The following is a 24,829-nucleotide window of genomic DNA, read 5'->3' as shown; positions in this document are numbered from 1 at the left end:
AACACCACCTGCACATTCCCCTCCAAGTCACACACCATCCCGACTTGGAAATATATCGCCGTTCCTTCATCGTCGCTGGCTCAAAATCCTGGAACTCCCTTCCTAACAGCACTGTGGGAGAACCTTAACCACACTGACTGCAGCGGTTCAAGAAGGCGGCTCACCACCACCTTCTCAAGGGCAATAAATGCTGGCCTTGCCAGCAACGCCCACATCTTGAGAATGAATAAAAATATAACTAAAAGATCAGACAGACAGAAGAGGATACAAGGAGAGAGAACCAGTGACAGAAATGCAAAAAAGATAGGTAGGAGAAACACTCTTCTGACTCACTATGAACATGCCCACAGAATACCCACTAGTTTATATCCAAATGATATTTAATTCAGTATGTACGTCCCACACTCCTTATTCGGGTGTCACCATTCTAGTCACGCCTCTAGGTGGCGCCTCAATAGGATTTCCCATTAAGTGAGGAGTTACTATGTGTCACAGGCCCCCCGTCACGCCTGCAGCTATACGATGGAGCTTCAGAAGGTGCCGATTCCCACATCACCATCTCAGATTCAGAGCCTGCACAGCCCGAGACTGCAGCCAGAATCACAGCCTCACTCCTGGAGAATCTCCCAGTATCAGTTAGGAATTGCAAAAAAAAAATCACTTTCACCTTTATGTTTTTAAATTAGCAGGGTCTCCCTGCTATCGCCACTGCCCACCAGCCTCCAATCCCACCTCCAGTTGTGACCATAATCCAGCCCCAGGCTCTGTTCTGACTGCCCTCCCTCCCCCACTGTTTCAGCTGGGACTTCCCAGTCAGTCTTTCAGCCTGTTCGCTGCTCCCTGGGTTGGCCATGGCTGCCGCTACACCCTTCCCCCGCGACCCCCTGGCTCCGCTACACCCTGCCCCTAATACCCCCTGGCTCTGCTACCCCCTGCTATCCCCTGGCTCCGCTACACCCTGCCCCTGCTATCCCCTGGCTCCGCTACACCCTGCCCCTGCTATCCCCTGGCTCCGCTACACCCTGCCCCTGCTATCCCCTGGCTCCGCTACACCCTGCCCCTGCTATCCCTTAGCTCCGCTACACCCTGCCCCTGCTATCCCCTGGCTCCGCTACACCCTGCCCCTGCTATCCCCTGGCTCTGCTACACCCTGCCCCTGCTATCCCTTAGCTCCGCTACACCCTGACTCCGCTACTCCCTGCCCCCACAACAGTATTCAAAGAAGAACAACAAGATCTCCCGGTATCCTGAGCAACAATCCTCCCCCAAATAACAGGTCAACTGGTCATTCAGCTCATTTGCTCTGTGTGGAAAATGGCTGCTATCTTACAGTGACCTACTTTGAGAAGTCATTTGCGGGATCTGAAGCCCTTTTGCCGCTGAGGACTTGACAAGGAAAGATATAATGCAACTTCTTTCCACCTTGTCTCCTCTGTCCCAACATCATGGAGCTGGTTAGATCTGTGCCTCCCATGCTCCCTCCCCACCCCTGCATTGACCTTGCACAATAGAGGGAGGTCGGCTCATTCAAGTATGTCGGTGGTGCTCCCAGGCGCTCGCTGTGCGTGATGTGTTGGAATCGCGTCAAGGATGGGAGGGTGGAGCATCAGCAGCCTCTAAAGGGCTGCGCGCAGGCTCCAAGTACTTCAGCACCATGGGCCTGCGGTAGACTTCCGACCTCTGACCTCCGATAGTACAGGAGGGTGGATTCCGACAGGCACTGGTGTTGTGTTGAGTGCAAAAATTATATTGTAAGGTATCCCACTGAGACACACGTGCTCATCTTGGAGAGAAGCAATATTGTTACTGCACTTCCTTTAAAGCTGCGTCACTTGGAAAAGATAAAGTTAAAGAAAGAAGCCACACAAAATACTGCCACAGATGCCAGAAAATGGATGCAACCTTAAAAAATTGTAAAGTAATTTGAAGTTATCATTGTCCTTCAAAATAAAAGTGTTGTCTCATCCTCAAACACCATCTCAGGGTAGTGGAAAACAGTCATCCCATAAAGGGTCTGCTACAAATGAGCTTCCATTTCCCACACAGCCCGAGGCAAATAAGTTCAACCAACGGCCCATTAATTACCCACAGACCAACACTTTCTGCCAGTAATTAAGACAAAGCCAGGTTGAAAAGCCTGTCCAATTCTTCAAACACTGGATAGTCAGGGCGGCGAAAACCTCAACTCATCGTCCATATCTTCTCCTTTAATCTGTTGGACTGAAATTAAAAACTTCCATACCAAATCTATGGAGCAGTCTCCCTAGGGAGACGGTGGAAGCAGTTAGTATTGATTCATTCAAATGCAAATTCGAGAGACTTCTTTCAGAAAATAACATTTTGGGATACAGCATTTGAGTAATTTGAGACATAACACGTGGTGAGTGTAACATGATTGGGAGGAACAGGTGACTTTGGATCTATGGTTCCCAAAGGTCTTCACCACTGGGGATTTTCCTCGCCTCCTGTCTGGGTCTGTTGTAGACTCACTGATAGAGATTAATTGCTATAATTAGTCAACAACTCCATTATCATTGTATCATGCGACTACCAGGGTGGGAGAAGGTGAACTAGATGGACCTTGGTCTTTTTTCATCTAGCAATTCCTATGTTCCCAATCCTGTTCAAACACTGACAGTTCTCAGTGAGTTCCTGGAGAAGTATCATGTTTACTGTCATCAGGAAACAACCAACAGCCACTCCAAACCTTTCATGATGGGATGTCCTACCTTGATATCCACAGAGCTCAGGCCAGTCAACCTCTCTAGTTCTGGAACTTGGGTGACAATTGGGGTCAATTAACCAACGAAACTCTCGCCAAATCAAACAAACCCAGTCATTTCCCAAGCATTAAAGAAAACACACGGGGGCAGAATCCGAGAGGTACTCACTACCAGTTCAGTGACCTTCATGGCATTTTTGATTTGCTTGGCCACTTGGATGGGGCATGGAGAGCCAGCTACGATCACTGCCAGAGAAGGGGAAAAAACAGAGGACAGCTACTGTTAGATTGGCAAAGTGAGGCTACAAACACAGACCCAAAGCAAACGGTGAAATCATTCCTCATTCACAGTCACCCTTCACCAGGTCTACCCTCCCCCATCCCCATCCAAACACAGCGCTCCCTGTGAACAAGGCTCAGTCTGTTAGGTTTGAAGAGACCCAGATAGCATTCACACAACTTCCTGAACAGGAACTGGGTAAATTGGTATTTCAAAAAAATAAACATCAAAACTCAACTCCTTGTTCTGCTAATCCAAATCAGTCTCAACAAGATCCCACTACACATAAATATTTAAATATAATAGATCTAAAAAGGTCATTTTTTTTGTTTTAAGTTTTTGGCAGTTCTCTCCTGAAGGAGCTTATTCATTCTGGGGTACAGTGTGTGGGTTCCAGCAGTCATCCTGCACCTCATCTTAGTCCCTACTTTCACAGTAGTTACAGCACAGGAGGAGGTCATTTGGCCCATTGTGCCTGTGCCAGCTCTTTGAAAGAGCTATCCAATCAGTCCCACTCCCCTGCTCTTTGCCCATAGTCCTGTAAATTTATTCCCTTCAAGTATTTATCCAATTCCCTTTTGAAAGTTACTATTGAATCTGCTTCCACCACCCTTTCAGGCAGTGCATTCCAGATCATTACAACTCGCTGCGTAAAAAATGTTTCCTCATCTCCCCTCTGGCTCTTTTGCCGATCACCTTAAATCTGTGTCCTCTGGTTACTGACCCTTCTGCCACTGGAAACGGTTTCTCCCTATTTACTCTGTCAAAGCCGTTCATGATTTTGAACACATTTATTAAATTTCCCCTTAACCTTCTCTGTTCTAAGGAGAACAATACCAGCTTCTCTAATCTCTCCACATAACTGAAGTCCCTCATCCCTGGGACCATTCTAGTAAATCTCTTCTGCACCCTCTCTAAGGCCTTGACATCCTTCCTAAAGTGCGGTGCCCAGAATTGAACACAATACTCCAGCTGGGGCCTAACCAGTGTCTAATAAAGGTTTAGCATAACTTCCTTGCTTTTGTACTCTATGCCTCTATTTATAAAGCCCAAGTTCCCAGATGCTTTTTTAACAGCCTTCTCAACTTGTCCTGCCACCTTTAAAGATTTGTGTACATACACCCCAGGTCTCTGTTCCTGCACCTCCTTTTAAAATTGTACCATTTAGTTTATATTGCCTCTCCTCATTCTTCCTACCAAAATGTATCACTTCACACTTCTCTGCGTTAAATTTCATCTGCCATGTGTCCGCCCATTTCACCAGTCTATGTCCTCCTGAAGTCTGTTACTATCCTTCACATTGTTTACTACATTTTTGAGTTTTGTGTCATCTGCAAACTTTGAAATTATACCCCCGTACCAAAGTCCAGGTCATTGATATATATCAGAAAGAGCATATTGTTCTTATCAAAGACTGGGAAACAAGACAGTAATCAATATCTCCACTATTGTGATGATTACAGTATGACACCTGTAGATAGGACACAAGTTACTTCTGGCAATTAGAACTTTTGAATCATTGTTCTCTTTTTCTGGGATCGATCCCTCATTATCCGTAGTGCAAACCAGCTGAATGAGGCACAATGGCAGAAGTCATCGGGAAACAAGGATACTCAGATAGTGAGTGTCAGCGGGCGACTCAACTGGGAGGGGCATCAGGCCCAAGCCTCACCCTATCCAGCCATACATACTTCCAGCAGGGAGACACTGGGTAGCATTCCACAACTAGAGCCTGGCCTGGTTTTCCCATTCCAGCTAAGTGCAGTGTTCCAAACTGCAGGCCTGGCTGGGATCAGTTCACTGACCATGGTCCAGGAATTGAACTGTAGCCTTTCAGCACTGTGCTGGCTCTCAGTGCCGCACGTGATGCTGCCTTTCCGACCAGACCACGGGGGAAGCTGGTTTTGAAGATTACTTGACCAGATTAGTATTGGAACAATCTCTGCACATCATTGAAACCCAAATTGCAACTCACTGAAGGTGTAACAGGACACGGAGCAAACAAGGAAAAATGCACAGAAAATACGAGATTAGTTGTGCAGTCAGGACCCAGCCTCGGGAGGTGAAATTCTAACTTCAAAAACAGATTTGGCAGGTTTTGGGTTCAAGTGCCAGGGAATGGAACACTTTCTAGCATCAGCATCAAATAGTTGATACTGTCCCATCAAACACTCCCAGGGCAGGTACAGCACAGGTTAGATACAGAATAAAGCTCCCTCTACACTGTCCCATCAAACACTCCCAGGGCCGGTACAGCACAGGTTAGATACAGAGCAAAGCTCCCTCTACACTGTCCCATCAAACACTCCCAGGGCAGGTACAGCACAGGTTAGATACAGAGTAAAGCTCCCTCTACACTGTCCCAGCAAACACTCCCAGGGCCAGTACAGCACAGGTTAGATACAGAGTAAAGCTCCCTCTACACTGTCCCATCAAACACTCCCAGGGCGGGTACAGCACGGGTTAGATACAGAGCAAAGCTCCCTCTACACAGTCCCATCAAACACTCCCAGGGCAGGTGCAGCACGGGTCAGATACAGAGTAAAGCTCCCTCTACACTGTCCCATCAAACACTCCCAGGACAGGTACAGCATGGGTTAGATACAGAGCAAAGCTCCCTCTACACTGTCCTATCAAACACTCCCAGGGCAGGTACAGCATGGGTTAGATACAGAGTAAAGCTCCCTCTACACTGTCCCAGCAAACACTCCCAGGGCAGGTACAGCATGGGTTAGATACAGAGCAAAGCTCCCTCTACATTGTCCCATCAAACACTCCCAGGGCAGGTACAGCATGGGTTAGATACAGAGTAAAGCTCCCTCTACACTGTCCCATCAAACACTCCCAGGGCAGGTACAGCATGGGTTAGATACAGAGTAAAGCTCCCTCTACACTGTTCCTTTGAACACTCCTAGGGCAGGTAAAGCACGGGTTAGATACAGAGTGAAGCTCCAACTACATGAGAGGCTGGGCGAGAGGGCAAGCGAAGGAGAGACAGGGAGAGAGAGTGGGACAGAGAGAGAGGGACAGAGAGAGACAGAGACAGAGAGAGACAGAGGGAGATAGCGACAGAGACAGAGAGAGGCAGTGAGACAATCAAACAGAGAGAGAGAGACAGAGAGAGAAAGAGAGGCAGTGAGAGAGTCAGAGGGAGAGAGAGAAAGAGAGATAGAGAGGGAGACAGAAAGAGAGAGAGGCAAAGAGGGACACAGAGAGAGACAGAGAGAGGAACAGAGAGAGAGAGAGACAGAGAGAGAGACAGAGAAAGAGAGGAAAAGAGAGGGACAGAGAGAGAGACAGAGAGAGAGGCAGAGGCAGAGACAGAGAGACAGAGACAGAGAGAGAGCAAAGCAGAGAGAGAAACAGAGAGAGACAGAGAGTGCAAGAGAGAGAGAGAGTCAGAGAGACAGAGACAGAGAGGCAGTGAGGGAGCTGAGGTACAAGTTTGCCACCTTGTGGTCTCTAATAACAGTGATTACACATCAGAATGTCCAAACAATCCAGGATAACTCTCCAGCAGTCTCGCTGCTCCAGAGTAAAGTCAGTGTCTTTTCACCAGCTCGATAATAAAATCAATATCTTATAAGAGCCCCTAGTGTTGAGATTCAACCTTAACTTGGTTAGCTCAATAACCCCTCCCCCAGCACCCTGTTACTGACTGTATCTCTACTGATGTTAATCCAGCTCCTCAAACTGTCACTCAGTAACCCCTCTCCCCCAGCGCCCTGTGTTACTGACTGTATCTTTACTGATGTTAATCCCTCTCCCTCACTCTGTCACTCAGTATCCCCTCCCCCAGTGCCCTCTGTTACTGACTGTATCTCTACTGATGTTAATCCAGCTCCCTCACACTGTCACTCAGTAACCCCTCCCCCCAGCACCCCGTTACTGACTGTATCTCTACTGATGTTAATCCAGTTTCCTCACAATTAGACTCTGTAACTCATTGTTCGAGACTCATTTTAAACAAAAATTTAAAATGAACTGAGGTAGAGAGAAAGAAATAAACAGTTAACGTGTATCAGAGTTTATTTAATACTGAGAGTGTCTGACAGGGAGATGGTCAAAGCAGACGTGGCACAATCAGAATCAGCTGACAGGAAGTAGAGGCAGAGCCTGAGCGATTGCGATAACTCTCCCATAAGGTCCTGTCAACTTCACCAGTCCGCGTAGACAAGAGTGATCTTCAGGTTGTGTGAACATAGAAATAGGAGTAGGAGTAGGCCATACGGCTCCTCGAGCCTGCTCTGCCATTCAATAGGCTGATCTTTAACCTCAACTCCACTTTCTCGCCCGATCCCCATATCTCTTAATTCCCCTACAGTCCAAAAATTTATCGATCTCAGCCTTGAATATATTCAACGACTCAGCATCCATAGCCCTCTGGGGTAGAGAATTCCAAAGATTCACAACCCTCTGAGTGAAGAAATTCCTCCTCATCTCAGTCTTAAATGGCTGACCGCTTATCCTGAGACTATGCCCCCTAGTTCTAGACTCTCCAGCCAGGGGAAACAGCCTCTCAGCATCTACCCTGTCAAGCCCCCTCATAATCTTAGATATTTCAATTAGATCACCTCTCATTCTTCTAAACTCCAGAGAGTATAGGCCCATTTTACTCAACTTCTCCTCATAGGACAATCCTCTCATCCCAGGAATCAATCTAGTGAACCTTCGTTGCACCCCCTCTAAGGCAAGTATATCCTTCCTTAGGTAAGGAGACCAAAACTGTACACAGTACTCCAGGTGAGGTCTCACCAAAGCGCTTTACAATTGTAGCAAGATTTCCCTTGTAATAAACGCTAACATACCATTTGCCTTCTTAATTGCTTGCTGTACCTGCATGCTAACTTTTTGTGTTTCTGGTACGAAGACACCCAAATCCCTCTGAACACCAACATTTAAAAGTTTCTCACCATTTAAAAAATATTCTGTTTTTCTATTCTTCCTAACAAAGTGAATAACCTCACATTTCCCCACATTATATTCCATCTGCCACCTTCTTGCCCACTCACTTAACCTGTCTATATCCCTTTGCAGACTCTTTGTGTCCTCCTCACAGCTTACTTTCCCACCTAGCTTTGTATCATCAGCAAACTTGGATACAGATATAGATTGTAATATAGATTGTAAATAGCTGAGGCCCAAGCACCGATCCTTGTGGCACCCCACTAGTCATAGCCTGCCAACCTGAGAATGACCCATTTATCCCAACTCTCTGTTTTCTGTCCGTTAACCAATCCTCTATCCATGCTAATATATTACCCTCAACCCCGTGAGCCCTTATCTTGTGTAACAACCTTTTATGTGGCACCTCATCGAATGCCTTTGAAAATCCAAATATACTACATCCACTGGTTCCCCTTCATCTGCCCTGCTAGTTACATCCTCAAAAAATTCTAATAAATTTGTTAAACACGATTTCCCTTTCATAAAATCATGTTGACTCTGCCTAATCATATTATGATTTTCTAAGTGCCCTGTTACCACTTCCTTAATAATAGATTCCAGCATTTTCCCGACGACTGATGTCAGGCTAACTGGCCTGTAGTTCCCTGCTTTCTCTCTCCCTCCTTGCTTGAATAGCGGGGTTACATTTGCTACCTTCCAATCCACTGGAACCATTCTACAGTCTAGGGAATTTTTGAAGATCATAATCAATGCATCCACTATCTCTGCAGGCACCTCTTTTAGAACCCTCGGATATAGGCCATCAGGTCCAGGGGATTTGTCGGCTTTTAGTCCCATTAGTTTCTCCAGTATTTTTTCTCTACTGATATTAATTATTTTAATATCCCTCCAATAGTGGATGTTTGTGAGGAATCTTACAGCTGAGAGACTTTCCGTTTAGGACCCCCCGCTACTGGGTGCCAATGGTTAGATGCAGAGTGGGTCTCCCTCTACTCTCTGCAATAAAGTGCTTTTCCCCAACTCAGAGGACTTGCCCTCTCTGGGATTGTTTTCCATACTACACAATATGGGCAATAAATGCTGGCCTCGCCAGCGACGCCCACATCCCATGAACAAATAAAGAAAAAAAAACAACCAGCTGCTGGCCTTTGTGTGAAATTGTCATTTGGCACCAGTTTTTGCACTGGTTGCGATTGTCCAACTCATTTCACATCTAACCCTCACAACAACAACATCTTGCATTTATATAGCACCGTTAACATAGTAAAACGTCCCAAGGCACCGAGCCACATAAGGAGATATTAGAACAGGTAACCAAAAGTTGGTCAAAGAAGTTTTATGGGGTGTATTAAAGAAGGCGAGATAGGTAGAGAGACGGAGAGGTTTAGGAAGGGAATTCCAGAGCTTAGGGCCCAGGCAGCTGAAGGCACGGCCGCCAATGGTGGAGTACTGAAAATCGGGGATGTGCAAGAATTGGAGGAGCGCAGAGATCTCAGAGGGTTGTAGGACTGGAGGAGGTTACAGAGATAGGGAGGGGCGAGGCCATGGAGGGATTTGAAAACAAGGATGAGAATTTTAAAATTGAGGACTGGGAGCCAATGTCGGTCAGTGAGCACAGGGGTGATGGGTGAAAGGGATTTGGTGTGAGTTAGGATACAGGCGGCAAAGTTTTGGATGAACTCAAATTTATGGAGGGTGGAAGGTGGGAGGCCGGCCAGGAGAGCATTGGAATAGTCCAGTCTAGAGGTAACAAAAGAATTGATGAGGGTTTCAGTAGAAAATGAGCAAAGGCAGGGGTGGACACGAGTGATGTTACGGAGGTGGAAGTAGGCGGTCTTGGTGATGGAGAGGATATTTGGTCGGAAGCTCAGCTCAGGGTTAAATAGGATACGAAGATTGTGAGTGGTCTGGTTCAGCCTCAGACAGTGGCCGGGGAGAGGGATGGAGTCAGTGGCCAGGGAACGGAGTTTGAGGGGGGGACAAAAGACAACGGCTTCAGTCTTCCCAATATTTAGTTGGAGGAAATTTCTGCTCATCCAATACTGGATGTCAGACAAGCAGTGTGACAAATCGGAGGCAGTGGAGGGGTCGAGAGAGGTGGTGGTGAGGTAGAGCTGGGTGTCGTCAGCGTACATGTGGAATCTGACGCATGTTTTCAGATGATATCGCTGAGGGGCAGCATGTAAATGAGAAATAGGAGGGGCCAAGGATAGATCCTTCGGGGACTCCAGAGGTAATGGTGCGGGAGCAGGATGAGAAGCCATTGCAGGTGATTCTCTGGTTATAACTGGATAGATAGGAATTGAACCAGGCGAGTGCAGTCCCACCCAGCTGGACAACGGAGGAGAGGCATTAAAGGAGGATGGTGTGGTCAACCGTGTGACAGGCTGCAGACAGGTGGAGAAGGATGAGGAGGGATAGTTCACCATGGTCACAGTCACACAGGATGTCATTTGTGTCTTTGATAAGGGCCATTTCAATGCTGTGACGGGGCGGAAACCTGATTGGAGGGATTCAAACATGGATTTGCAGGAAAGATGGGCACGGATTTGGGAGGCGACAACATGTTCAAGGACTTTGGAGAGAAAAGGGAGGTTGGAAATGGGGCGGTAGTTTGCAAGGACAGAGGTGTCAAGGGTGGGTTTTTTCAGGAGAGAGGTGATGATGGCAGATTTGAAGGGGAAGGGGGACAGTACCTGAGGAGAGGGAACCGTTAACAACACAGCTAACATGGGGGCCAGGAAGGGAAGTTGGATGGTCAGCAGTTTGGTGGGAATAGGGCCGAGGGAGCAGAAGGTGGGTCTTATGGTCAAGATGAGCTCAGAGAGGGCATGAGGGGAGATAGGAGAGAAACTAGAGAAAGATGCAAGTTCAGGGGTACGGGGACACCGTAGGGGAAGTTTGGCTTGATGAGCTAGGGGAAGGGAGGGAAGCAGCAGAAGCAGCTAAATGGATGTTCTCAATCTTAGTGACAACGGAGTCCATGAGCTCCTCGCACGTTGTTGGAGGTGAGGGTGGAGGAGTTTAAGACGATGGTTTGTAGTGGAGAAGAAAAGCCGGTGGTTATCTTTGCATTCCAGGATGATCCTGGAATAGTGAGCACTTTTGACAGGGGAGAGCAAGACCCGATAGTGCTTTATGTGGTCCAGCAATGAATGGCTAAACCAGTTGTCTGCCATAAATGTTCAAGTCTGCATCTCTTGGATTTACGGGAGGGGAGATGAGGGATGTACTAGGGGAAACGACCAGAGTGAGAGAGAGTAATGGATTTAATGGGGACAGGGGCTTCAAAGGTGGAGGTGAGGGAGTGACTGAGCAGATCGGTAACTGCAGAAATGTCATGGTGAATGGAGGGCCAAAGGCTAGACAGTTGGGAATTTGACAGTGGCGTTGTAAGTGTCTTGCGGGAAAGTTTTCTCCAGGGGCGGCCACAGAGGAAGTGGGGTTGGGAGAGGGAAGGGGGATGTGGGTGGAGAGGGATACAAGGAAGTGATCAGGGATGGCCTTATCTGTGATTGACATGATGGGAGTAGAGAGGCTACGTGAGATGGCAAGGTCCAGGGGGTGGCCCTGAACATGGATAGGGGAGTGCATATGGAGGGAGAGATTAAGGGAGGATAGGAGAGCAGTGAACTCAGTGGAGAGAGAGCATGATGAATTGATGATCTACAGCCAACATAGAGGAGACTTTCACCTCATCAGTCTCAGCTGGATTCGAACACACATCCCAGAGGTGGGCTGGTGTCTAATCCATTGCGCCACACAACTCCTCACCCCCATTCAAAGGCAGGGTTCAGAGGTCTGAAAATAGGCTATGCAATGGCCATCTCCGATACACATGTAACTGGGTTCCTGGAAAGAGAGAAAGAGGCAAAATACCTTCCATTTAAAATGCAGCAGTTTTCTCCTTACCCCCTTCCAGTGTCGAGATGTCAAAGGTAGAGAAGTCTTTCTGGCTCAGCATGTCAATGTACATGGTTGGTGTCCCATAAAGAATTGTACACCTAGAAAACCAAGCAGAGTACACAGGACGTCACAGCAAACTACAATTTCTCAATTCTTTGCATGTTATTTTTCCTCATCTCAAGCCTGCAAAATGTCAATCTCTCTCTCGCTCTCCCTTTTCCCTTTCTTGTCTCTATTTTGTTGATGCAACTCTGGTCAGTGTCCCTTTAAAACCTTTTGTTGTTCCTTCTAAGCTTCAAATCCTCCATCCTACTCACCTTTCCTTCTCCCTACAGTCCTGTGTTGAAATCCAGACTCATTGCACCATCTCCTCCTCTAACTCATTCTTAACCAGGACCCCAACCCTGTGGAACTTCCTCTCCACACTCTAGTAGGGTATAGGGAAGACCTTTTTACAAGTACAGTTAAGACAGGTGAAAGTTAGAATGGAGCAGAAGATAGATCAGGCAACTGTTGTTGCTCAGCTGGTGGAATGTGTGAGACATGCAGGATATGAACCCACCGAGATCCACACGGGGTATCAGCTCAGTGACTCAATCAAGCAGAGAAATACTGAGCTTGAGGACGAGGTAACCATAACACAGGAGGCAAGGCATCTTGAACGTACTTTCCATGAGGCCGTTACCCCCCAGAGAGAGGCACCAGCTCCCTTGTCTGCACTGATCCCCTGGATTTACCTTTCAACATTTGCTGGCTCTTGGTCCTTTGGTTTCACTCCCACTGTCCCTCGCTCCTCCTCTGGTCTACTGGATCTGCTGGTGTGCACTACTCACACCGAGGTCACTTCTCACCTCCGCTGGACCCCTGGGTCAACCTCTGCTGGCTCATGGTTGACTCTCCACTCCTCCTTAGCCCTCTATTTCCCACTGGACAACCTCCAGCAGCACACTCACTGATACTCAACTCTTGGATTCACTCCATTTCCAAACCTGGACATTGGTTCAGCCAAGATCATAGTACTATGGGTGGCTCAACTGTACGGGGGGGGAGGAGAAAGATCAAGAGAGCGATAGTGATAGGGGATTCTATAGTTAGGGGAACAGATAAGCGTTTCTTTGGCCACAGACGTGATTCCAGGATGGTATGTTGCCTCCCTGGTGCCAGGGTCAAGGATGTCACTGAGCAGCTGCTGACCATTCTGGAGGGGGAGGGTGAACAGCCAGAGGTCATGGTCCACATTGGTACCAACGACATAGGTAGAAAGAGGGATGAGGTCCTGCAGGCAGAGTTTAAGGAGTTAGGAAAGAGATTAAGAAGCAGGACCTCAAGGGTAGTAATCTCCGGATTGCTCCCAGTGCCACGCGCTAGTGAGTATAGAAATAGGAGGATAGAGCAGATGACTGCGTGGCTGGAGAGATGGTGCAGGAGGGAGGGCTTTAGATTCCTGGGGCATTGGGACCAGTCGTGGGGGAGTTGGGACCTGTACAGGCCGGACGGGTTGCACCTCAACGGAGCTGGGACCAATGTCCTCACGGGGGGCGGGTCGCTAGTGCTGAGGGGGGAGGGGGGAGTTTAAACTAATTTGGCAGGGGGATGGGCACCAGGACGCAGCATTGGAAAGGAGAAACAAGGTGCACAAAGGATTGGGAGAGAAAGATAGCACTAGAGTAAGAAATAGTACGGTATTAGGTGGATCAGACTAAGAGAGAGTAAAAGAAGGTCTAAGACTGGTTTACAGTGCGTGTGTGTAAACGCACGAAGCATGGTAAACAAGGTTGGTGAGCTGCAGGCACAAATAGCCACATGGGAATATGATGTAGTGGCGATAACGGAGACCTGGCTCAAAAAAGGGCAGGATTGGGTACTAAATATTCCTGGGTACAAGATGTTCAGGAAAGATAGGGAAGGAAAGAAAGGAGGGGGGTGGCAGTACTGATTAAGGAGAATATTGCAGTGCTGGAGAGAGAGGATGTCCTGGAGGGGTCAAGGACAGAATCTATTTGGTTAGAGTTAAGAAACAATAGAGGTGCCATTACACTACTGGGTGTATTCTATAGGCCACCAACTCGTGGGAAGGAGATAGAGGAGCAAATTTGCAGGGAAATTACAGAGAGGTGTAAAAGCAGTTGAGTAGTGATAACGGGGGACTTCAACTATCCTAATATAGATTGGGATAGTAATAATTTAAGGGGCAAAGAGGGGGAGGAATTTTTGAAGTGTGTTCAGGAGAACTTTCTTGACCAGTACATTTCCGGCCCAACGAGGAAGGACGCATTGCTGGACTTGGTTCTGGGGAACGAGGCGGGCCAAGTGGAGCAAGTGTCAGTGGGGGAACATTTAGGGAACAGCGATCATAGTATCATAAGGTTTAGAATATCTATGGAAAAGGACATGAACCACTCTAAAGTAAAAATACTCAATCGGAGGAGGGCTAATTTCAATGGGATGAGAAAAAAATCTGGCAGTCACTTGGACAAGTGTGGATTGATTAGGAAAAGCCAACACGGATTTGTTAAAGCCAAATCGTGTTTAAGTAACCTGATAGAGTTTTTTGATGAGGTAGCAGAGAGGGTCGATGAGGGCAATGTAGTTGATGGTGTATATGGACTTTCAAAAGGCGTTTGATAAAGTGCCGCATAATAGGCTTGTCATCAAGATTGAAGCCCTTGGAATAAAGGGGGCAGTAGCAACATGGATACAGAATTGGCTAAGTAACAGGAAGCAGAGAGTAGTGGTGAATGGTTGTTTTTCGGATTGGAGGGAGGTGTACAGTGGTGTTCCCCAGGGGTCAGTATTAGGACCACTGCTTTTCTTGATATATATTAATGACTTGGACTTGGGTGTACAGGGCACAATTTCCAAATTTGCAGATGACACAAAACCTGGAAGGGTAGAAAACAGTGAGGAGGATAGTGATAGACTTCAAGGGGATATAGACAGTCTGGTGGCATGGGCGGACACATGGCAGATGAAATGTAACGCAGATAAATGCCAAGTGATACATTTCGGTAGGAAGAATGAGGAGAGGCAATATAAACTGCAGGGCACAATTCTAAAAAGGGTACAGGAAGAGAGAGATCTGGGGTATATGTGCACAAATCGTTGAAAGTGGCAGGGCAGGTTGAGAAAGCGGTTAAAAAGGCATACGGGATCCTGGGCTTTATAAATAGAGGCATAGAGTACAAAAGCAAGGAAGTCATGATGAACCGTTATAAAACACTGGTTCGACCACAACTGGAGTATTGTGTCCAATTCTGGGCACCGCACTTTAGGAAAGATGTGAAAGCCTTAGAGCGGGTGCAGAAAAGATTTACTAGAATGATTCCAGGGATGAGGAACTTTATTTACATGGAGAAGCTGGGGTTGTTCTCCTTGGAACAGAGAAGATTGAGAGGAGATTTGATCGAGGTATTCAAAATCATGAAGGGTCTAGACAGAATAGATGGAGAGAAACTGTTTCCATTGATGGAAGGGTCAAGAACCAGAGGACATAGATTTAAGGTGATTGGCAAAAGAACCAAAGGTGACATGAGGAAAAATGTTTTTAAGCAGTGAGTGGTTATGATCTGGAATGCACTGCCAGGTGGGTGGTGGAGCCAGATTCAAAAGGGAACTAGATAAGTACTTGAAAGGAAAAAATTTGCAGGGCTACGGTAACAGGGCAGGGAGTGGGACTGGCTGGATTGTTCTTGCATAGAGTCGGCACGGACTCAATGGGCCGAATGGCCTCCTTCCGTGCTGTAACCTTTCTATGATTCTATGCTCCCAGCTGACCTACAAATCAACTTTGTCCCACCACTGGACCTCAGACTTCAACTTTGGACTTTTTCATATTATCTCCTGCTTGTCCTCTGGTCACAACCAGGACACGTCTCTCCTAATCTCTGCCATGCCTGTGTAACCTGAATTCCTTTTGTGTCCATTTTGGACTGCTGCTCCAGACTCATGGCCATAACTTCTATCTCCCTTTTTCTTTCTTCTCTTGGTCCCCCTCAGACCCTTCTTCTGTCTCCTCCCCTTCCTGTCACCCAGTCATGCCACCTTTTATTTCTCCCCTCTTGGGTACTTTGTCCCTGCCCCAAATCAATACCCCAACCTGTCACTCATCCTCTGCCTTCCTACTTTCCTGCTGCTGTCCCAGGTTTGAATCGCCCTTGGAAACCTCTATTAATTCTCCGAAGGGCCCACTGAGGCACCTATCGCTGCCTCCTTACGAGCAACAACCCCTTAACTGCCCCATCTACTCCCATGGTCTCAATCACAGTCAAGGCCATCTCTGGCCAGTTCCTTGTATCCCTCAAAATCCATATCCCCCTACCTCCTTCAACCCCACTTTATTCTGCATTCACACATGGAATAAACTTCCCCCGAACTCACTTTCTACTGCAATTTCAAATTCCCAATTGTTTAGCTTTTGGCCTTCCTTTCGCAATGATACTTCTGCAGTTGTTGATCTGCTCAATCACTTCCAAACCTCCATATTTGGTGCCCTTGTCCCCTGTAAAACCCTTACTCTATCCCACCCTGGTCAATCACCCTGGTAAAACCCCCATCTTCATTTCCTCATGTCCAAGGGATGCAGACTTAAGCATAACTGTTGCATAACTAGTTTATCCATCACCAGATCTAGCCTGACCACATCAAGCGCAATCAGGCCTCACTCTCCTTTGCCTAGACCACCCACTACTCCAGGATCATCCCGGGGAGCAAAGATATCCTCCGGCTTCTTTTCTCCACCACCAGCCATCTCCTTAAAACCTCTCTCCCCTGCCTCCTCCCACTTCAGCTCCAACAAATGCGAGGAGCTCATGGACTTTTATGTTACTAAGATTGAGACCATCTGTTCAGCTGCCTCTGCCCATTGCCACTGCCCCTTGCTCACCAAGCTTTCCCTGCCTTAACCCTGAAACCCTGTCTCTAGTTTCTCTCCCATCATGCCCTCTCCAAGCTCATCTCGGCCCTGAGATCGCCTGCTCCCTTGACCCAATTCCCACTAAAGTGCTGACCACCCATTTCTCTCCCTGGTCTTCATGCTAACTGACATTGTAAATTGTTCAATCACCTTAGGTACCGTCTCCCTCACTTTCAAAAGCACCACCATCGCCCACTCCTCAAAAAAAACACCCTTGACTCCTCTGCACTTGCAAACTAATGCCCCATCTCCAACCTCCCTTTCCCCTGCAAAATCCTTGAATGTGTTATCACCTCCTGTATTAGGGCCCATCTTTCCCATATGCTCGATTCTCTTTAGTCAGGTTTCCACCTTTCCACAGCACTGAAATGGCCCTAATCAAAGTCACAAATGATCACTCCTGAGTGAAGATTTTGTTGAAATATTCCATCTTGTTCGGTTTTTTATGCTGGTCAAGGTGAGCGATGTCAGTGCTGGGAAATGGAACATTTACCATTTCAAGAAGAGTGTCCCATCAAACATTCCCAGGGCAGGTACAGCACGGGTTAGATACAGAGTAAAGCTCCCTCTATACTGTTCCATCAAACACTCCCAGGGCAGGTACAGCATGGGTTAGATACAGAGTAAAGGTCCCTCGACACTGTCCCATCAAACACTCCAAAGTCAGAAATGGGGATGTTCGCTGATGATTGCACAGTGTTCAATTCCATTCGCAACCCCTCAGATAATGAAGCAGTCCGAGCCCGCATGCAGCAAGACCTGGACAACATCCAGGCTTGGGCTCATAAGTGGCAAGTAACATTCACACCAGACACGTGCCAGGCAATGACCATCTCCAACAAGAGAGAGTCTAACCAACTCCCCTTGACATTCAACGGCATTACCATTGTCGAATCCCCCACCATCAACATCCTGGGGGTCACCATTGACCAGAAACTTAACTGGACCAGCCACATAAATACTGTGGCTACAAGAGCAGGTCAGAGGCTGGGTATTCTGCGGCGAGTGACTCACCTCCTGACTCCCCAAAGCCTTTCCACCATCTACAGGGCACAAGTCAGGAGTGTGATGGAATACTCTCCACTTGCCTGGATGAGTGCAGCTCCAACAACACTCAAGAAGCTCGACACCATCCAGGACAAAGCAGCCTGCTTGATTGGCAACCCATCCACCACCCTAAACATTCACTCCCTTCACCACCGGCGCACTGTGGCTGCAGTGTGTACCATCCACAGGATGCACTGCAGCAACTCGTCAAGGCTTCTTCGACAGCACCTCCCAAACCCACGGCCTCTACCACCTAGAAGGACAAGAGCAGCAGGCACATGGGAACAACACCACCTGCATGTTCCCCTCCAAGTCACACACCATCCCGACTTGGAAATATATCGCCGTTCCTTCATCATCCCTGGGTCAAAATCCTGGAACTCCCTTCCTAACAGCACTGTGGGAGAACCTTCACCACACGGACTGCAGCGGTTCAAGAAGGCAGCTCAGCACCACCTTCTGAAGGGCAATTAGGAATGGGCAATAAATGCTGGCCTTGCCAGCGATGCCCACATCCCATGAACGAATAAAAAAAAAGGTACAGCATGGGTTAGATACAGAGTAAAGCTCCTCCTACACTGCCCTGTCAAACACTCCCAGGGTAGGTTCAGCACAGGTTATATATGGAGTAAAGCTCCCTCTACACTGTCCCATTAAACACTCCCAGGGCAGGTACAGCACGGGTTAGATACAGAATAAAGCTCCCTCTACCTTCTCCCAGCTATGTGCTTCGACCCGATCCAGCACCAATGTGGCCTTTTTTACATTTCCGCACATCAACCACCCATCTGCCTTTCTGAATGACATTGTGGTTTAGTAGGAAATCTATGATCAGCTCATTGATGCCCGAGTACAATGTCTTCACTACTGCAACCTCCAGGCTCAAATATGACGGCCATTGGTCTTTTCTCGGTATTGTTTGTCTGTTTGTTGCCGTGTCCAGTAACGCCCCAATGGCCAATTGCACTGGAACTTTCTGCACTCTTGCTTTTCTCTCCGACAGTAAGCACAGTTGTCAACACTGTACCTTTCACGCTGGATTGCTTCAAGGGCTGCCTGTCCTTCAAAACTCGGAGAGGAATAAACGACAAAGCAGCCATACATGACCATCATCAGAGAGGCTCCCACACACCCAAAGCAGTGATAGAGGGGGACTGGCACACAGATCCGTGGGTCCTAAAAATAACAGAGAGAGGAACAAACAAGACAGTTTGTTAATATATTTTGTATTTTCTGCCAATGTTCTCCTCTCCTCTTGTGAAGACGTTGACTCTTGCTGGGGTTTGAGTTCTACGTTTACCGAGTACCCTGTAGTACATCACCCAAGTGACCATTCTTCATGTGTAAGCCTACACAGTGTGCTCGACCACAGGGGACATCACACTTGATGTTCGGATCATAGTATCATAGTAGGTACAGCACAGGAGGAGGCCATTCAGCCCATCGTGCCTGTGCCGGCTCTTTGAAAAAGCTATCCGCGATGCAGAGAAACTCGTGGATAGCACGTTTAGCGAGTTGGTCACACCGCAGGTAAAGGGTATACAGGCAGGAAGTGAATGGGTGACCACCAGGAAGAGTAAGAGATGCAGGCAGGTAGTGCAGGGGTCCCCTGTGTCCATCCCCCTCTCAAACAGATATGCCACTTTGGATGCTGTTGGGGGGGATGACTTATCAGGGGAAGGCAGCAGCAGCCAACTTCCTGGCACCACGGGTAGCTCTGCTGCACAGGCTGGGAGGAAAAAGAGTGGCAGAGCTATAGTGATAGGGGACTCAATTGTAAGGGGAATAGACAGGCGTTTCTGCGGCCGCAACCGAGACTCCAGGATGGTGTGTTGCCTCCCTGGTGCAAGGATCAAGGATGTCTCGGAGCGGCTACAGAACATTTTGGAGGGGGAGGGCGAACAGCCAGCTGTCGTGGTGCACATAGGCACCAACGATATAGGTAAAAAAGGGGATGAGGTCCTAAAAGCAGAATATAGGGAGTTAGGAGGTAAATTAAAAAATAGGACCTCAAAGGTAGTAATCTCAGGATTGCTGCCAGTGCCACGTGCTAGTCAGAGTAGAAATAGGAGGATATTTCAAATGAATACGTGGCTAGAGGAATGGTGCAAGGGGGAGGGATTCAAATTCCTGGGACACTGGAAACGGTTCTGGGGGAGGTGGGACCAGTACAAACCGGACGGTCTGCACCTGGGCAGGGCCGGGACCGCTGTCCTAGGAGGAGTGTTTGCTAGTGCTGTTGGGGAGGGTTTAAACTAAAGTGGCAGGGGGTTGGGAACCTGAGCAGGGAGAGAGAGGAAAGCGTAACAGGAAGGGACAGAAGGTATGGAGTAATAGGTAAAGTGTTAAAAAAGGAAAAAGCAGGAACTAAGCGTCACAAAACAGATTTGAAAGTTCTTTATCTGAATGCACGTAGCATTCGTAATAAAATGGACGAGTTAACGGCACAAATAACTACGTATGGGTATGATCTTGTGGCCATTACAGAAACATGGCTGCAGGGTGACAACGACTGGGAATTAAATATGCCAGGGTATTTAACAATCAGGAAGGACAGGCAGGAAGGAAGGGGAGGTGGGGTGGCTATGTTAATAAAGGAAGGAATCACTGTAATACAGAGAAATGATATTGGGACAAAGCATCAAGATAATGAAACAGTTTGGGTGGAGATAAGGAATAATAAGGGAAAAAAAACATTAGTGGGCGTAGTATATAGGCCTCCTAATAGTTGCAACTCTGCTGGAAGAAGTATTAATCAGGAGATAGTCGGGGCATGTAATAAGGGAACAGCCATAATTATGGGGGATTTTAATTATCATATTAACTGGACAAATCAAATTGGGCAGAGCAGCCTTGAGGACGAGTTCATTGAGTGCATCAGGGATGGATTTCTTGAGCAGTATGTAACTGATCCTACAAGGGGGCAGGCAACCTTGGACCTGGTCCTGTGTAATGAGTCAGGATTAATTAATAATGTCCTAGTTAAGGATCCCCTTGGAACGAGCGACCACAACATGGTTGAATTCCATATCCAATTAGAGGGTGAGAAGGTTGATTCTCAAACAAGCGTACTGAGCTTGAATAAAGGAGACTATGATGGTATGAGAGCGGAATTGATTAAAGTGGACTGGGAAAATAGATTAAAGGGTAAGACGGTACATGAGCAGTGGTGTTCATTTAGGGAGTTATTTTACAACTTTCAAAATAAATATATTCCACTGAGGAAAAAAGGGTGTAAAAGAAATGACAGCCATCCGTGGCTAAGTAAAGAAATCAAGGATAGTATCCGACTAAAAACAAGGACATATAAGGTAGCCAAACTTAGTGGGAGGATAGAAGATTGGGAATTCTTCAAAAGACAGCAAAAAGTAACTAAAGGATTGATTAAGAAAGGGAAGTTAGATTATGAAAAGAAATTAGCAAAAAATATAAAAACAGATAGCAAGAGTTTCTATAGTTATATAAAAAGAAAAAGGGTGGCTAAGGCAAACGTAGGTCCCTTAGAGGATGAGACCGGGAAATTAATGGTGGGAAACATGGAGATGGCAAAAATGCTGAACAAATATTTTGTTTCAGTCTTTACAGTAGAGGACACTAAGAATATCCCAACACTGGACAAACAGGGGACTCTCGGGGGGGAGGAGCTAAATACGATTAAAATCACTCAGGAGATGGTACTCAGTAAAATAATGGGACTCAAGGCGGATAAATCCCCTGGACCTGATGGCTTCCATCCTAGGGTCTTGAGGGAAGTGGCAGTAGGGATTGTGGATGCTTTGGTGATAGTTTTCCAAAATTCCCTGGACTCAGGAGAGGTCCCGGCAGATTGGAAAACTGCTAATGTAACACCGTTATTTAAAAAGGGTAGTAGGCAGAAGGCTGGAAATTATAGGCCAGTTAGCTTAACATCTGTGGTGGGTAAAATTTTGGAGTCTATTATTAAGGAGACAGTAACAGAACATTTAGATAAGCATAATTTAATAGGACAAAGTCAGCATGGCTTTATGAAGGGGAAGTCATGTCTGACAAATTTGCTTGAGTTCTTCGAGGATATAACGTATAGGGTGGATAAAGGGGAACCAGTGGACGTAGTGTATTTAGACTTCCAGAAGGCATTCGACAAGGTGCCACATAAAAGATTATTACTTAAGATAAAAAATCACGGGATTGGGGGTAATATTCTGGCATGGGTGGAGGATTGGTTATCGAACAGGAAGCAGAGAGTTGGGATAAATGGTTCATTTTCGGACTGGCAACCAGTAACCAGTGGTGTTCCACAGGGGTCGGTGCTGGGTCCCCAACTCTTTACAATCTATATTAACGATTTGGAGGAGGGGACCGAGTGCAACATATCAAAATTTGCAGATGATACAAAGATGGGAGGGAAAGTAGAGAGTGAGGAGGACATAACAAACCTGCAAGGGGATATAGACAGGCTGGGTGAGTGGGCGGAGATTTGGCAGATGCAATATAATATTGGAAAATGTGAGGTTATGCACTTTGGCAGGAAAAATCAGAGAGCAAGTTATTTTCTTAATGGCGAGAGACTGGAAAGTACTGCAGTACAAAGGGATCTGGGGGTCCTAGTGCAAGAAAATCAAAAAGTTGGTATGCAGGTGCAGCAGGTGATCAAGAAAGCCAACGGAATGTTGGCTTTTATTGCTAGGGGGATAGAATATAAAAACAAGGAGGTATTGCTGCAGTTATATAAGGTATTGGTGAGACCGCACCTGGAATACTGCATACAGTTTTGGTCTCCATACTTAAGAAAAGACATACTTGCTCTCGAGGCAGTACAAAGAAGGTTCACTCGGTTAATCCCGGGGAAGAGGGGGCGGACATATGAGGAGAGGTTGAGTAGATTGGGACTCTACTCATTGGAGTTCAGAAGAATGAGAGGCGATCTTATTGAAACATATAAGATTGTGAAGGGTCTTGATCGGGTGGATGCAGTAAGGATGTTCCCAAAGATGGGTGAAACTAGAACTAGGGGGCATAATCTTAGAATAAGGGGCTGCTCTTTCAAAACTGAGATGAGGAGAAACTTCTTCACTCAGAGGGTGGTAGGTCTGTGGAATTTGCTGCCCCAGGAAGCTGTGGAAGCTACATCATTAGATAAATTTAAAACAGAAATAGACAGTTTCCTAGAAGTAAAGGGAATTAGGGGTTATGGGGAGCGGGCAGGAAATTGGACATGAAGCTGAGTTCGGATCGGTCAATGCCCTGTGGGTGGCGGAGAGGGCCCAGGGGCTATGTGGCCAGGTCCTGCTCCGACTTCTTGTGTTCTTTAGATTTGTGGTTGGGATCAGATCAGCCATGATCTTATTGAATGGCGGAGCAGGCTCGAGGGGCCGATTGGCCTACTCCTGCTCCAATTTCTTATGTTCTTATGTTCTTATGTCCCACTCCCCTGCTCTTTCCCCATAGCCCTGTAAATTTTTCCCCTTCAAGTATTTATCTAATTTCCTTTTGAAAATTATTATTGAATCTGCTTCCACCATCCTTTCAGGCAGTGCGTTCCAGATCATTACAACTCACTGCGTAAAAAAATGTTTCCTCATGTCACCTCTGGTTCTTTTGCCAATCACCTTAAATCTGTGTCCTCTGGTTACCGACCCTTCTGCCACTGGAAACAGTTTCTCCTTATTTACTCTATCAAAACCGTTCATGGTTTTGAACACATTTATCAAATCTCCCATTAACCTTCTCTGTTCCATGGATAACAACCTCAGCTTTTCCAGTGTCTCCACGTAACTGAAGTCCATCATCCTTGGTACAATTCTAGTAAATCTCCTCTGCACCCTCTCTAAGACCTTGACATCCTTCCTGAAGTGTGGTGCCCAGAATTGAACACAATAATTCCGCTGAGGCCTAAACATTTAGCATAACCGCTGAGCTTTTGTCCTCTTTGCCTCTATTAATAAAGCCCAGGATCCCATATGCTTTTTTTAAAAGCCTTCTCAACTTGTCCTGCCACCTTCAAAGATTTGTGTACATATACCCCCAGGTCTCTGTTCCTGCACTTCCTTCAAAATTGTACTATTTAGTTTATATTGCCTCTCCTCATTCTTCCTACCAAAATGCATCACTTCACACTTCTCTGTGTTAAATTTCATCTGCCACGTGTCTGCCCATTTCACCAGCCTGTCTCTGTCCTCTTGAAGTCTATTACTATCCTCCACATTGTATATTACATTTTTGAATTTTGTGTCATCTGCATTATACCCTCTATACCCAAGTCCAGGTCATTAATATGCATCAAAAAGAGCAGTGGTCCTAATACTGACCCCTGGGGAACACCACTGTATACTTCCCTCCAGTCTGAAAAACAACCATTCATCACTACTCTCTGCTTTCTGTCACCTAGCCAATTTTGTATCCACACTGTCACTATCCCTTTAATCCCATGGGCTTTAATTTTGATAACAAGTCTATTATGTGGTACTTTATCAAATGCCTTTTGAAAGGCTATATGCATAATATCAACCGCACTACCCTCATCAATCCTCTCCGTTACTTCATCAAAGAACTCAATCAAGTTAGTCAAACACGATTTTCCTTTAACAAATCCGTGCTGACTTTCATTTATTAACCCATACTTTTCCAAGTGCCAATTAATTTTGTACCGGATTATTGTCTGTGAAAGTTTCCCTGCCACTAACTAGCCTGGAATTGTCGGGTTTATCCCTCTCCCCTTTTTTGAACAGGGGTGTAACACTTGCAATTCTCCAGTCCTCTGGCACCATCCCCATATCTAAAGAGGATTGGAAGATTGTGGCCAGAGCCTCCACAATTTCCACCCTTACTTCCCTCAGCAATCTAGGATGCATCCCATCTGATCCGCAATATACCCACTTTCATGGAAAGTGATTCTCCGCCCACTGGTCTACGAGACCAATGGCAGTGCCCCCATAGAACTCACCAATGGCAGTGCCCCTATAGAACCCACCAGTCGCAGAGCCCCTATAGAACCCACCAATGGCAATGTTCCTATAGAACCCACCAATGGCGATATCCCTTTAGAACCCACCAATGGCAGCACCCCATTGAACCC

The 24,829-nt window shown here is 46.8% G+C and overlaps 1 protein-coding gene across 1 annotated transcript in view; it reads right to left on the bottom strand.

Annotated features, from left to right (window-relative positions):
- Positions 1 to 24,829, bottom strand: part of acsf2 (acyl-CoA synthetase family member 2) — a 240,488-nt gene that overhangs the window by 123,805 nt on the left and 91,854 nt on the right. The window contains exons 8-10 of the mRNA XM_068004423.1: positions 18,803 to 18,951; positions 11,823 to 11,914; positions 2,892 to 2,968 (exon numbers count right to left, since the gene is read on the bottom strand). Of these exons, the coding sequence (XP_067860524.1) occupies positions 2,892 to 2,968; positions 11,823 to 11,914; positions 18,803 to 18,951 (318 nt within the window). The remainder of the gene's footprint in view (positions 1 to 2,891; positions 2,969 to 11,822; positions 11,915 to 18,802; positions 18,952 to 24,829) is intronic.

Source organism: Heptranchias perlo, chromosome 23 (genome assembly GCF_035084215.1).
Source record: "Heptranchias perlo isolate sHepPer1 chromosome 23, sHepPer1.hap1, whole genome shotgun sequence".
NCBI lineage: Eukaryota > Metazoa > Chordata > Chondrichthyes > Hexanchiformes > Hexanchidae > Heptranchias > Heptranchias perlo.
The sequence above is the reverse complement of the archived record's forward strand: the minus strand, read 5'-3'. Positions and strand labels throughout refer to the sequence as shown.